Source organism: Bacillus rossius, chromosome 12 (assembly GCF_032445375.1).
Source record: "Bacillus rossius redtenbacheri isolate Brsri chromosome 12, Brsri_v3, whole genome shotgun sequence".
NCBI classification, from domain to species: Eukaryota; Metazoa; Arthropoda; class Insecta; order Phasmatodea; family Bacillidae; genus Bacillus; species Bacillus rossius.
This window is the reverse complement of record NC_086339.1, coordinates 45929623-45946031: the sequence shown is the minus strand read 5'-3', so window position 1 is coordinate 45946031 and position 16409 is coordinate 45929623. Positions and strand designations below refer to the sequence as shown.

General features: G+C 35.4%; 1 protein-coding gene across 1 annotated transcript in view; it reads left to right on the top strand.

Annotated features, from left to right (window-relative positions):
* Nucleotides 1-16409, top strand: part of LOC134537913 (ATP-binding cassette sub-family F member 1) — a 51126-nt gene that overhangs the window by 21212 nt on the left and 13505 nt on the right. The window contains exons 6-8 of the mRNA XM_063378867.1: nucleotides 7263-7500; nucleotides 9260-9434; nucleotides 16059-16237. Coding sequence (XP_063234937.1) covers nucleotides 7263-7500; nucleotides 9260-9434; nucleotides 16059-16237 — 592 coding nt within the window. The remainder of the gene's footprint in view (nucleotides 1-7262; nucleotides 7501-9259; nucleotides 9435-16058; nucleotides 16238-16409) is intronic.

The following is a 16409-nucleotide window of genomic DNA, read 5'->3' as shown; positions in this document are numbered from 1 at the left end:
GCTGTCTATTATTTAGTAGAACGTACAGTAATGCTATTTTTTTAAATGTCATTTTGCTGAGCTGTGCATTTCTTTGTGTTTACACTGCTAGTACTAGCGATAAACGTAGTGCTGAGTAAATTAAATTGCATACAATAGAACCCCGATTTTACATACAGCTTTTTATGTTTTCCCGTTTTGCACCATTTTAGTTTGGTCCCATTTTAACCTGATTAGACACAATGCAATAAATTATTGTTGACAATAACAATAACATGCCTGATGCCTACAATATTATATCTCAATAAGCATAAAATTTTGTCTTTTTTTGTGAGTAATTAACTAAATTTTTATATGTACATATTTTATCAAGATGGCAGCTTGTAAAAGATGGAAAACATTTTCAACTGATGAAAAACTAAATATTTTAAAGTGCTTGGACGAGCACAAATGTACTCATATTTCACTCGCTAGAGGTTGGCATGCCTGTTTCAACTCTGAATGCAATTGCGAAAAATCGCGAAATCATTGAAGGAAATGCATCCCAGTGTGTTGATAAAGTACTGTATATTTATTATTGTTCTTGACCTTTAAATGTCTAATATTACTATGAATTGCTAATTTAAGAATTAAAGTACATATGTACATATACTATATGTATGTTTACCTATACTCTATTCTATACAGAAAGTAAGTAAAGGACTTAAATGTTAATTATTCTAATTAATATGCTTCAGACACAATTAATAATTATGTGTATATCAAAGTATAGTAGGCTATGTTAAGGTCATATATCACTATTCTCCGAGCAAAAAGAATATTTTTCATACACTTCCTTTGTTTTGCACTTTTCTGCATTTTACCACATTTTCAGACACCCCCTTGAATAGTGTAAAAAAAGAGGTTCTAATGAAATTCTATTGGTATTTTGTAAAGGAAGATGCAAATGTTTGGGCATGTATATAATAATGAGATGCAGCTTTGTTAGAATTTTTGAATGTAACGTAGTTATTTCAGGCAGAACATATTAAAATGCTCCAATAATGAATTATCAGATATGTATACTCTTGTGTTAGAACTTTGAACATACAAAGTACTTCGACACTTTAAAAACTTAACATCTGCAGTTATGACATTAATTTGACAGCTCTGGTGGCAAAACATTATTAAAGGCAATTCTTTCCTCCACACTCTGTGTGTGTTGAAAGAAGTTGGATAACCTAAGCAGGCATGAACTGTATGCTCTCTCACCCCACTCTGAGACAAGTCAAGGTAGTTGAAATTGTTTAGGGGAAGTCGGAATTTACTTTAAAATCTGGGAAAGTCATGAAAACTCCAGTATGCCATCACTAGGGGTAGTCAAATTTCGTTAATGACAAAATCGCAAAATTTTAAAAAAAATCACTTGCACATGATGTGTAATACAAATAACCTTACTTGGTAGTGATAAGACGTTAATATACTGCATTTCGTTTTAACGAAATTTGCTGTGATGCGCGAAATCCGTAGTTTTTCACGAAATATGACGAAATCGCGATATTTGCGTGAAATTAACCTTTTTTATAGCAAAAAATCACATTGAATCATTCTGGAACCTGCACAAAACGTTTATTATTCCAAGAGGTAATATGTGAGACGCCATATTGGCTTTTGTTTTTCTCTAGCAACCATAGACAGGGTGGCCAGCGACCGGAAAAACCGGGAAAAGTCAGGGAATTCCAGGAAACCTGGAAAAGTCATGGAAAAGTCAGGGAATTTTTTTAGCTGTCAGGGAAATTTTTTTGTAGGTGATTCAGTCTGCGTTTATGTACTTTTATAAAAAATGTCATGTGTTAAGCGATTTAAAATCTTTTCTAAACATAAATCTTCATTCCAGATTTGAAAAGCACGTGTGTATTTATTAAATGTATCGTGATGTTCAACTAGTAACACGTCAGACTACGTCTTCGAGAGCAGTCGAATTTTTCGTAATCGATTGTAATGCGTGACTGCGAGATATTGAGATTGGTACCCAATGCAGTCGAAAATATCGTAATCGAATGTAAAATGCGCAACTGCGAGAAACGTGAGCGTCGCTATGCACTTATTCGTTATGTAATACGTTGTTAATGTGATTGATATGCGGAACTGCGAATGACGAAGTGGAAAGTCGCCGCAGTGTTTTTTTATCACATAAGTATTCTCCACATTTTAATGTGTATCTACACAGATTTTGTGGTGAGGCTGTACCCCAAAATGGCGGTTTGCTAGTTTTTGTTTTTGTGTTCAGTATTTTTAAAATCAAACACTAGGCGCTTGGTATTATCATTTCTCTGACACTTCAAAATGCAGAAGTGATATTTAGGTTTTTATCTTAAACTTCATGTAAACTGCTGTCTAACTCAGTAAGGTTTTTCGGTAAATGCTGAAAGTTTGATAGTGAATATGAAAGAAGAATCATTAACCACGTTTCCATGTCGGGTTTAAAACGTTTCGGGTATCCAATTTTGTTTGTGTACGATAACCGTTTCCATGCAATAATTAGATCCAGTTAAAAACGACTTCAATTCGCTCGATATATTTGCTTGTTATAAGGGTGGCGACATTGAAATTTATGTTGGCTCACATGAAATAAATAAAGACGTAAGTAAATAAACACAAACAGGTGATTTGTCATTCTACTACGTCCGAAATACTTTCCGTACGAAAATAGAATGGATAAGCAAAACTAAAACTTCTGTTGTCTACACATTCCTACTAACACTCGTCATTTTTAAACAACACCACACTTTAAAGTATTATAACAACTGCCGTTGGTAACAAATGCTGTGCATATTTACTTTCTATCCGTTTCCAATACGATAACCGTTTCCATGCCATTTTTCCCTCTGCTCAATCCCATTCCATCCTACAATTTTGGTGTATCGACCTTGAAACTCATAACGTTTTGGAACCCGTTTTCATGGACGTTTTCGAATCGGTAAGTGTTCTTAAAACGTTTTGAACCCGACATGGAAACGTAGTAATTGATTGCAAGGAGAGTCGTGTATAATGCTGTCACCAACGTTGGAGGTTTGAAAAAGTTGATCACCAATCCTCTGATTTATTCTGTAAAAAATGCCCATGCTCACTACAAAGAAGCGAATGAAAAGAAACAGGAAGCAGAATATGCGTTATCAAAGGAAATGTTGAAGAAGAGGAAAGCTGCCGCTCTGGTAAAGGAGCTCGAGGCAAAAAAAGCTGCACTTATGTTAAATGCACAGAGGGAAGTTGAACTAATTGAAAAAGAAATTTTGTCTTTGAATTAGTGATATGTTGTTGTTCGCAGCTACAAAAGTAAACAAGTGTGTATACATCTATGTTTCAAGTTTTTTCAGCTAGTAATTTCTTTACAATTTAGGATGGCTGTGTGGGAAACTTATGGCTAACAAACATGAGAAGTGAGATTTTGGATAGTTTTCACGTTTTCAGTAATTATACCTGTGTCTTCAGCATTTTTATTTATTTATTAACAATACCAACTTTATTCAGATTTAGAACATTGTGCAACACACTATTAAAGTGTAATTTATTTTATGTGAACTGCTGTGAAGAGTTTGAAGCCGCCAGGGTGAATAATCATATTTTTGTCAATTTTTCCATTGAATAAATTGATTACATGTTGCTTATTACTCACGTATAATTTAAAATTTTCAGTAATTCTGTGTTAGCATAGTTGCCACATTGTTATTTTTGTATCTTTGCTGAGAAATTAATGCATTTTAAGTAGCTGCATTGATAGGCCTACACTATATCGTGTAAAATTTTTGTATTTTATAGTGGTCAGGGAATTTTCTTTAAGACCTGGAAAAGTCAGGGAATTTTTTTATACTGACTTGCTGGCCACCCTGATAGAGTAGAGAGTGGCAATAAACATCATCACTTTAGCTACTGGTGGACAAATCACAGATGGCGTTGGTAGTTACGAGTGTCGAAATGTTCTACGATTTTTTTTTCACGAGTGTGTGTGTGTCGAGTTTAAGTTCTTTATTTCCGAGTGGATGCAATATGTATCTCTTCCGCATTCTATGATCGTTTTCCGTTAAAGTTTTTGTGGCGTGTTGGTCATATTACCGTGGTCACTATGGATAAACGTATAAAATGCCGAAAGTTGTGTTTACGAAAGAGCTAAAGAATATGATGACGAAGGATTTTACGTGTTCAGTAAAGAAAAAGGCAAGTCGACTGGAAAAGAAAAGACACGTGTGAAAAACACTGTAAATTTCGAGCATCGCGCAAGGTGAACAGAGATAGGTGTCAAGCATCGGGTTCTGGAACTAAGCGGCATGTTACTCTAGAAACATATATTTCACTAATGAAAATTATTACATCCAGACGTACTCCTACTCAGTCTCCGTCGTCGCACACGTTCCTACGGGACGTAAAAGGCCATAAAACGACAAAAATCACATTATTTTGCCAACCACAAATGCATCTGGTGACGCCATCGTCGATAGGCCTTAACTCATTCTTTGTTCCTTTCTCTGAATAGGCCAAAAGCAGTCCAGAAAAATAGTGTCACTTCCATATTAGCTAATCAAATCATAACTTTCAAAATGCTACTTGTTGTATTTGGCCGTCCTAGCCGAGGCGACTGTTTATTTTCGTTGTTGTCACGGCAACGCACGAAATTTAATGCCGGCCAAGAGTGCCAACATATACATGAACAAATACCGCACACGCAGTTGAGGTGATGAAAAACGTAAACAAATAAAAAAAACAATACTCAGTACTGTTAAATAAGTATGTACAGTGTTTTGGTGGGGACTAGTTTGCAGGAAATATATAATAACTAACTGATCAATTTCCGATTTTTTTTTTGTATGTAATCTTGAGAATTTTAATTACAAATATGCAGCATGATAAATTTTAGATGTACATGTTGTACTTTAAAACATTGTTTTTGATACATTTTGACCAAATAAAACAATAATTCCATCAAACATATATATTAAGGATGGGACAATTCCAAAATTTTCGATTCCGATACCCGATTATCGATTCCTTAAAAAATCCTTCGATTCTCGATACTCGATACTCACCTAGTTAACTTAATATTAAATAATTCAAATTCTATTTGCAACATTTTTTTTTTTTTTCAGCTTTCAATACATATATGATGTAGCATACATCATAAATTCATATTTATCAAATTTGAGTACACAACTAAGTTATTAACATTAACTCATATAAATGTTTACATCATTAGAAGTTAATGGCTCATATGTCAAAGGGGTCAAAACTAATATAAAATTTATTTTGTAATACGTAATAAACTATAAAAAAAAATTTTAAGCTTTCCTTGAGCAGTATAAATTATTTTCGTTCATACAACTTGCCTAACTTAGAGAAGGGTACAAAACAAATTAACTAAAAAATTTGTAAAATGAAACAGTAACAAAATTAAGCAACAACTAGAGAACTAGCAAATGAAAGTGTTGTACTTGATTGTGGTATTTCGGCGTTAAGTTACATTTAAGAAACACACATTCATTCTTTATTTCGGCATTGTGGTAACGACCCAACAAAATCTATAAAACACTGACCAACTAATCATCATCGTCACACCATTCGAAAATGAATGTTAGTTTACATTTTTCCGCTTTTTGGCGCGATTTAAAATGCTTGTGCTGCCCCGTACGGCTGGGTGACGAAGTAGAATGGTTCGCCCGATAATCTGCTTGATACTACGACGCTGTTCCAACTATATGCCAGCGCCCCCGGCTGACGTGGTATGGCCACTCACGTAAGGCTGTTCCAAACACCGTTCGCCCAATCATCTGCTTGCTTTTGTATTTAGTATTTGGTGTCGCTGTTCCAAGCTGACGCCAGTGCCCCAAGCGGTGTGGGTGGACTTTAAAACTTCGCCTGTTTGTCTTATATATCCAAACATTATGCCGGAAAGGAAAATAAATGCCATATTTTTGCGTATTTTTACAGTATATTTTTGGGTTTAACATTATAACGTGAGCGTGTGTAAGCTTTTGTTTGCTTTAGTGCATTTATGATTAATGTTCAGTGGCGGCCATGTTGCGGTGTTTGTTTACCAGTGACCAGACAAATCTTTTACCCAGTATTTAAATTTCCCGTAAAAACATTGTGATTTCGCGTTTTAATACTAAATTTCGTGGAAAAACGCTGTGTTGTGGCGATTTCGGGTAAAAACTGTATTTTATGGTGATTTCGCGTTTGTCATTTAATCGCGATCGCGAAAAACACAGGCCCCTTCTAATACGCAGTGATAATTTTTTTATAAATAATTTTTGTACTTTGACTTGTGTATAACATCGACCCAAGTTTTAGATATTGTTTATTTGGGGAAATATGACTGTTATATATGCGTTTAGTCAGTCATAACTCCACTCAAAGAGTCGTTTAATAACTGTATCTGACAGATTTGCAATGTTGTGAAATGATTTTTTTTGCTACATGCGGGAATCGACTTTTATCATCGATTCTCGATTATTTAAGTAGAATCGGTAGGTATCGATGAAATTGGGAATCGGTTTTCCCATCCCTAATATATATGTGTATAAAATTATAATGACGAAATAGTTATTTTTTCTAACTAAACAATTTTTTTTTTTGCCGAAATTTTGCACCGAAATATCGCTTTTTATTCACCGAAACGGGCCTTTTTTATTTACCATTTTTCATTGGCCCTAGCCATCACCCAGACTTTGAACACATTTTGTTTATCCAGATGGTGTTTTTGTGCATAGTCACACACACTGTATAATGGCGTATTCAAGGTTATTTTGAACTAGTACAGCTATAAGGATTGTTTTTATTTCTTTCAGAAAATTGCAAAATAAGTAAATTATTTAAAATATTTGTCAGGTAAGTTTGTAATTTTGGTCACGGAAAGTCATGTAAAGGTGAGGGAAATCTTTCTACAGGTTTGCGGGGACTGCCGGGTGGAGCTCAAGTGGGCACGAGTCAAACGCTCTCTTTAACTGGCTCGTCTAGGTAGCGCATGCGCTGCTCTTGGGCAGCCACAAATGGGTTACCGCTCTTCTCACCTGCCTTGTTTCCTCGCCTTACGCCAGACAGATATGAAGGCGATGGACGTCTGCACGGCTCCAGACACAGCACAGGGTGACAACCCGACCCAATGAATAGCTAGCCAGGCCATAGCCGCAGGAACCCTCAATGTCGTTGCAGTGCGGCTCAGTCACGCTGCAATGTGTAAAGAAGCAATGGCTGAAGTATTTCTAGTATTGTACTGTAATCTTTTAAATTATGGTTTTTTTTTTTTTTTCCAGTTACTTGCAAGGCTGGAAGAAGACTTTGCTGATAGTGTCTCACGACCAGAGTTTCTTGGACAACGTGTGTAATGAGATCATCCACCTCGACCAACAGAAGTTGTATTACTACAAGGGAAACTACAGCATGTTCAAGAAAATGTTTGTGCAGAAGAGGAAGGAGATGATAAAGGATTATGAGAAGCAAGAGAAGAAGATAAAAGAAATGAAGGCTCATGGCCAGTCCAAGAAACAGGCGGTAAAGTAGTGTCTTGTATTCAGTTTTTGTCCGTGGTATAGTTGTACGTGTGTCATTTCCTTTGTCTGGAAACATAAAATTACAAGAATCTACTTAAGTCCTTTCTACGCTCGGATATTTTTAATTTGTGTTAATTTAATTCACTATATAATTGTTCTATGTAATTTGCAAGTACTGTAATAGTTTCCTCTTGGGATCCCGTCCACCTCCAAAAAATACCATTGTCTCGATTTGCCTATGTCAATGAACTCGAATTTCGAGCTGAGTCAAGTTGTAGGTACTACTTCAACTTGGCTCTTTTTTCAAATCTTTGCCTCTATTACATTTAGTGCAGTCCTGCTAATCTGAACTTTTTTATTACTATTAGGCCTGTGCAGATACATCTTAAACAAGTTTTTAATTACTGTATTTTCCTATTTTATCCACCACAATGCCAGACAGCATTTAAAAAAAAATATGTTGTCTGTAAAGTCGGTTTACGGACGATAGTTTAACGTGACAACGTCATAACAAAACATTGATGAAATGATTGATCCAGAAGAAAAGGAAATATCATATTCGGCCTGAGACTGAGCCGTAATAGTTTTTTGCAACCAAACCATTTAGGCATTAAAAATATTATATTCTTTGAGGAAGAATTTTTTTTTTATTTTTCTATCTGTTGTATGATAAAATCTACCTCTGCATACTTTTATGAATAAAATTGAATCATTTTTATTGAATTATCACTATTTTGTATGGATACAAAGGAGTGAAATAAAATTTACAATTTAATTCATAAATTTAGTTTTATTTGCATTCATTATAAAAATATATTTATTACTTTTGAAATGTTACGTGTGCCGTATTTATTTTTACAAGTTCAAAAAACAAAACTTGCACCTGCCGGGATTCGAACCAACAACCTTACGATTATAAACTAGCACCGCTGACCGCTAAGCCACGAGGCCACTTTTGATAATTGATAGTTTCAGATGTTATATATACTTTATAAAAATTTTGTTCACGGTAGGGGAATAATATTATTTCGTTTTAATAGCTCCATTTTATAACAAATACGCATCCCAAATACACCAAACTTATTTATAAGGAATTACAATATTTTTTAAAACATTGTGCAAAAGATCCCGGGTGTAATTTGAATTATTATGTGTAACTGTAAAACACCATTGTTGGTTCAAAACGTATTTGAATATTCAACATTACTTTTAATTAACCGTACCGATTGTGCAGAAAATCGGTGGACGATCATTAAATTACATAATATTAATAATTCAAACGATGAAAATATAATTGAAAAGTCAAATCGATCGTCGTTCCAATCGAGTAGAAGGGAGATGCAGCGCATGCGTACAATGAGCATGAAGAGAGATGCCACGCATGCGTACAATGAGCAAACAGGAACATCCGTAGTGGGACACTTTTTCGTGCGTGCAGCCGGCGTTCATCAATTTATTAGACGTTGTCACGTCAAAAAAAAAGATTGCTGTTGCATGGTGCTTTGTCCCGTGATCTTTGGCAAGGTCTTGTTTACTATACCTACTACTATCTAACAGCGAGACCAAAAATGTCATGCAATTGTTATGGGAGTGCGATAAAACATGTCAATCAGCAGTTAATATTGGCCCATTAAATTTTTTTTATAAGTTTCCAAGTACTGCATACTGATATTTTTCATTTAATAATCAATTAGTTGAAGGTAGGAAGATTTCTGTCTCTGATACAGATGTTGTGTGGATGAATGTACACCTGTGTGCAGGAGAAGAAGCAGAAGGAAGCGCTGACGAGGAAGCAGGAGAAGAACAGGACGAAGGTCCAGAAGGTGGAGGATGACAACGCCCCAGCGGAGTTGCTGCAGAAGCCCAAAGACTACATCGTGAAGTTCTCGTTCCCCGACCCCCCGCCGCTCCAGCCACCCATCCTCGGCTTGCACAGTAAGTGCTTCCTTCCTCCGTGTCGTTGGGCCTGTGGGCCCTATGTATCTGAACTTCAGACACAGCTTTATTACTGCTTCTTCTACTAAAAATGAATGTGACCTGTTTTTGTCTGCTATAAAATTGGAACAGTAGTTTTGTATAGTACTTTGAAAAATAGGTTACGGCTGTGACTTTGTTCAGTTCATTGTTACTCTCAGTTTTTATTTCAGTAGGGTGTTTTAGCTGGTTACTTTTCACATTTCACAGCTAGTAATTATAAAGCAAAAATTACTTATGTGATACCAAGAGTAACTTATGAAGGTCATTTAAAATTAGAGTAGTACAGGTTCCCGAAAATGGGGATAAAATTGGTAAAGAGACCATTCCTGAACTTCAGGAAAATAATTTTTCTCCTCTGGATAATACTTCGGGGGGGGCAACAATTTTTTTAAAACTTTCGGGCAATCTAAATTTTATATTATAAAAACATATGCTTACGTTTTCATTACAAACTACGTCACGTAACAAACCACAACTTTGCACATGTATTGACAGACAAAGCACAAAGATATCATAAAAACACACATACAGTCAAACCTCTATCTATCGAACTCGCATGTATCGATTGTCCGTGTTTATCGTATACTTTCTACGGTCCCGGCAAAATTGCCATACAACTAAGGTTAAAAAAGTCCGCTTGTACCGATGTTCGAATTATCGTTTTGTCCGCATTGATCGTACAAAATATGTGGTCCCGTCACTATAAATTATATAAGATGATCGTTTAACCATAAAGATTTTGCAGAAATAACCATTTCTTAGAAAGAAACCGTCATAAAAACAGTAACGATAGTATACAGTAGTAAAAATCACCTTAAATCTGCAGTCAAGTAATGGAGCACGTAAATATGAAGAAAAGACAAATGAACGACAACTTACGAAGAAATATGGATGACGTACCATAACTACAGTACAAACCCAATTGTTATCCTAAGATAATTACCATAAAAAGAACTAAAGATTCTTTGTCAATACCATAATTACTACAGAAGCACGATAGCTACCACATTTGCACTATAGTTACCGTAACAACCGAGATGTATATTTACCGTGACGGTAATGTATTTATTTATGACATATTAAAATTAAAGAACATTATTGAAAAAAAGGATGTTAAATTTTTATATGTACGTTTGGCAAATGTTGCGAAGAAATAATGCGATCTGAAAGACTGCAGTACTACTACGAAAAGTGAAAAGGGTAATCGTGGATTTTTAGGTTATGGCAGTCTCTCTCGTTTTTCAGTAATATCGGCCTAAAATTAACAAGCGTATCGGAAGTCGGCAGAAATGCTAATTCAACTAAATATTGGCAAAATCGGCTTCTTCAGTACAGCTCTACATTTGATGACATGAGTAAACATATTTCAGACTTCAGGATATTGAAAAAGACTTTAATTTCCATGTAGATTTATTGTGCGTATGTTTTTTTTTTTTTTGCAAGTGTAAATTGAATTAAGTAAAATACTTCCATTTTTATTTATTTTTCAACTGATTAACTTTAATGACAAGTAACTGATATATTTCTGACACTAATTTTGAGGTTGAAATATTTTTTAAAAATTCTTAGAGTGAAGTCCACATCTATTGAATGTCCGCATCTACTGAATTTTTTTTGTTGGTCCCCTGAAAAACGATAGATAGAGGTTTGACTGTATCTGTGAAAGGTAATTCAACCTTGTTCATATATTCTGTATAAAAAAAAAAAAAAAAAACTCCAACTAAATAAAGTACTCAAATGTGATCAAACGTATTTGTAATAATATATTTTTACTTTTGATGAACGTAAACATTTTTTACCATATCATTACATTATGTTTGAAAATTAACTTTACGAGAGGAGCAGTGAACTATGTTGCCAAATTTATCACATTTGAAACAACACAAAACTCCATTTTTAACAAAGAAATTGTCAGATGCCATCTGGGTTTCAAATATTTAAGCCATAAGTTTCTGTGTCTTTCAGAAACATTGGAGCGGTTTTAAGTTTTTTTTTTTTAAGTTTTTGCAGTTGATCAAGTATGATCAAAAGTAAATTGTGGTAAATGAGTTGGAAATAAGATGGTTTTTTTTTTTTTTTTTTTTTTTAACTTGAAATAATTTGGACTACTAATGGTTTATGTTTATGGGATGAATGAGATGTTTTTATGAGACACATAAATGGTAAATATTTTTTTCTGGATACCAAGTTAAGTGACAATTTGAATGCTGTTGTTCCTGATCCCAAAAATCCAATACTATTCTCGGCTGAATCCCTTCCCGAAGCAAAAATGCCATTCCCATCCACCTCTACAAATAACCAAAGATATAATAAACAAGATGAATAACTGGCGTTGTAGGTACAGCACAAAGAGCATGGACAAAGGCCAAAGTATCGTGTTTGAGACATTCATAAATAATATCGATATGCGCTGTGGGAGAAAAACAAATACTATGTTCAAGATGTCCAAATACTCTGCTATTGTTATTTGTTTCCTGTGTTACATTTTATATGACCAACGGCGTGACATTTTCAGAAATGGTGTCGATCTCGTGAAAACCGCTTTATTTTGCGCCAAACTTTGTGTTTCATCAAAACTGTTTAAATTTCACGAAAAACTTTGGAGACTGGCAAATTTTATGTCATTTCACGAATTTCGTGGTTCACAAAATTTTGGGGTCCCTAGGTATTGCATTTAACTACGCATGCTAATGTGTAAATTTTGTAACAGTATGTCAGGAATTTTTTTTTCTGTTAAATGTATAGATATACAACACCCAACAAAAAATTAAGTCTTCAAATTTGTTATGACGAATCTTGCTGCCTCTTTCACACTCAATGAATTTACAGCTGGAATAAATCAAACAATTTACCATTTACATGCACTTAGCGTGGGTTCCTCTTCTATACCAATATTGTGCAACTGCAATTTTATTTTAACAAATCCTTAGTATTATGAACAAAATAGTTTTAGTTCAAGGATTTCCTTTGTTAATATTGCTCTATTTCCCTGAGAAGCAAATACGTACATACAAGTTTCAAGGTAGGTGATGAAATGATGAAGGTAAGCGCGAGACAAAAGCAAAGTTACGGGTTTTCAGAACTCTGTGTAAGTGTAAGAGCTGTAAACAGATTCCCTTGGAATCAAATCCCAGGCATTGTCCGGCATGTCCTGCCTTCTATATTCTTTCATAAACATGGATATTTTCGTAATATTTTAATTAAGTTTTTCATCTACTTGACAATTCAAAACACTATACTGAGAGAAATTAAACTTTATACCGTCAAACCTCTCTGAAACGACCCCTCACGGTTCCCAGGAATAGTGTCGAAATAGAGGGGGGGTTGTAATAGATGTTTTCCGAAATTTTCAGTTCATTTCAACACCCCCCTCCCCTTCTTTAAACCACTACTCGCTAAGAAACCAGCCGTACAATGGCAGGATGCTGTCACTCGCAATGCTAGACGGCTTTGCTTTAAACCCACTTCAACCTTCATGACAAGTCCGTGGCCCTACAGGCCACCTCTAAAGAAAATATGTCAAAAGACAGTTTATTTTTACTGGTTAGTTTACATGTACGTTTTCTGCTTGCCGTAGTTAAATACACTAGAACCCCGATGTCACAAACCCCGGATTTAACGAAGCAGTGATTTTACGAATACATTCTCGGGAACCATATAAATGGGACATTTTGACCAAAATGTGAAAATCAGAAAAAAAAATTTAAAAAAAAACAAAATGAAAGATCATTACAATCTGTTAATTTTAACACACAGCGTATTTTTGTGTCTGCTTTAATACTTCCAATAATGTTCATGTAAGAATAATACAAAAATAATTGGACATTTCCTTTAAAAATATGGCAGCTGTAGGTTCGGCTGGCTGGCAGCAGTGGCTTAATGATGCATAAGCTCACCCCTCCCTCCCCTCGGTAACATTCTTCAAGGCTAGCTCATCCCTCCCAGACACACAAACCATCTAGTGTCCTCCCTTATAACACCCCAACTTCGCTCCCCTTTGAAAAACCTTCAGTGAGAAAATGCTCTTGTCACCATCCCTTCTCCCGTAAAATTGGGCTATTATGAATGGGGCACTAAAGCGGTGAGGGAGGGGTAAGATCGTTGTAAATATTTTCGGACCCCTCCCTTCCCTCCAAACACGCCCAAAAAAAAGTCTGTCAAAATATGTCACTTTTCACACCAAGTTCGAGTTCAGTCATCTCTGGCAAGGAATTTACAAGCTTTCAAACTTAAATATAAATGTATTTTAATAGCAAGGGTCCTATGAAAAGAAATATACCGAATAAAATCAAGCTGCTGTCACCAAACAAAGCATAAAACAGCCCAATGCGTAGTCGCTTCGTTATTGCTCGCGCGAGAGGCGAGATGTGGAATGTTAGAAGAAAGATAAATGGGGGGGAGACAGACGGCAGCCAATGTGTTTCCTGCTTGGGGAATTAGTGGCGTAGCCTTTTTTTTTTTTTTTATGCTGGGTGAAGCGACCTTTTTCTGTCAACCCACGGGAAAAGATAATTGCTTGAGCTGTCAAAATAAACATTGCTGCGGCAGTTAAAACATGTCGAGGCGGGCGTGCATCCAGTCGGTCGCTGTGTATTTCTACTCGAAAAACATAACATCCTAATTCATAACAAGATTCCTTATAACCTACACGTATTGCCAGATGTTTTCAGCCTGATCCATGCAAGTTCTTTAGCCACGTTTTGAATGAAAACAACTGGCGGGCCAGTGTTGTGCCCTGTTTTGCAGACACACAAAGCTTTTATCAATTTGCTGACAGTTTTAATATATTTTTACTCTCGTTAAAATGAAGCAGATAACGTGCATCCGAGATCAGCCGCACACGGTATGGGGAGAGGGTGTGCAAGGGTGAGGGAGCGGCTGACTACCATGTTCACATGCTGTGGCCGGAGGGTTTTTCATGCATTGTATTAATAGTAATTAATATTTAATGGTATTTTATTTATTAAGTCATAATACACAAAATCGTGGGAGGGGGGGGGGGGGGTGAAGAAAAAAAACCTGCATAAGTCATCAACAATAGTTCACAAATTCAAGCCAGAAAATATACCAAATAGGACTTCAAAAACTAAGCAAACATTGTCAACTGATAGTAATCAAAATCAAGAGAAATCCAGCAGGTAGCTTTGCCTTAACTGCATACCACACTAGACACTCGCAAAAAGCTAAACGTAAACACGTTGCCACAAAAACCTTTAGCAAAGGGACGTGGAATGGGGGTTGTCAAGCGCTGACAGCGGTCGACAGGAAGTGGTATCTATTTTTAGATATGCGCTTCATACGGCAGTACAGCACTCGGCAAGAGAAACGCAGTAACACGCTACTCACCACAAGAAACTTATTTTCTGTCCGATTTTCTTCGGATTTTAGGCAATTATTTCACGGTTGAAATTGGGTTGTAATAGAGAGGTAGTCGCAATAAATGGGTTCGCAACAAAAAGGTTTTACTGTAATTAGCAAATGCATAAGTACAGCACATTTACGCTTGAAAACAGATGTTTTTGTTTGTCTGCCCATGCACAAAGTAAGCGTAGTTTTAGAAAAATATCTGAACCAAACACTTGGTGATGTCGCCAACACAGTGTACATGCCGAACACAGCTTGTTGTGGCCAGTAACACCTGAGATGCAGCATAGTTTACTTGCGTAGCAAACATCGTAAACATAGCAAGCATAGAGCTCTGTGTGGCCATAGCTTAAGTCACACAAGAATTTTATTACAAGCATAATTAGCAATTTATCATTTGGTAATATGATTGTAGCAAATTTTATTTTATAAACCATATTTTGAGTTAAATTGGTTTAGGCTAGTGTATGAATCACAATTCATTGCTATACACTTATAGAACTTTTGCAAAAAAAAATATCTGCATCCTTGATGCACTAAACTTTTACCACATTGCTTAATACAAATTCAAATTTTTACCTTGAAAGTTTCTACAAATATTTTGGCACATTACTCAAAAATGTTATGTTAATTATATACATAATTACAAATATTTGTTCATATGTATGGAAATATCCCAAATCTTTTTTGTTGGACAATGTATGGTTATGTTGTGGTAAGGTGAAAATATCTTTTGAAGCAAGCACCGCACTTTCATCCACGTATGATCATGCATGCGATTAAACTGCACCATTTATAGCACTTAAAACTCAAAACAAATAACGATGGCATGAAAATATTCATAAGCATGATCAACAATAATTTAAATTCCTTTTTAAACATACAATTAATGAAAGTTATTTCACTACTATCTCAAGAAAAAGGTAGCTGAAAAAATTGTGTTGACTATTATTAAAACGGATCATTTTTGACTTTTGAAATGGAAAACAAGCAATTATTTAGGTATTGTGTTGATTTAATGTAAAGAGTTTGACTTGTTTTTTGTAATTTGTTTATGACTATGGACTTCTACAGTTTTTTTTAAAATACTTTTACACTATGGTTATAAGTGGTAGTTCTTCATCCAATAAATTGTTTCTCATTTTAAATCTATGTGGGATGAACTTCTAGTTATTGGGAAAGTAAAACATGTTGTCATTGCACTTTTTTGTTTTGCAGATGTGACATTTGCCTACCCTGGGCAGAAGCCGTTGTTCGTAAACTGTGATTTTGGCATTGACCTGAGCTCTCGGGTGGCCATCGTTGGTCCCAATGGTGTCGGGAAAACCACATTCCTCAAGTTACTGACGGCAGATCTGCAGCCACAGCAGGGTGATGTCAGGAAAAATTATCGTTTGGTAAGTAATAAATTTTCAGCTTTTTAGAAGCCACTAATTTGTCTGATTATGAGGGTTATCTCAAGTGCTCATGTAGGAAAAAATTATTATAGTATGTACCCGTACACATGGGTTACACATTTTGTGCCGATTTTTAGTTTAAAAAGTTTAGTGCGGTGGCTATTTGAATTTT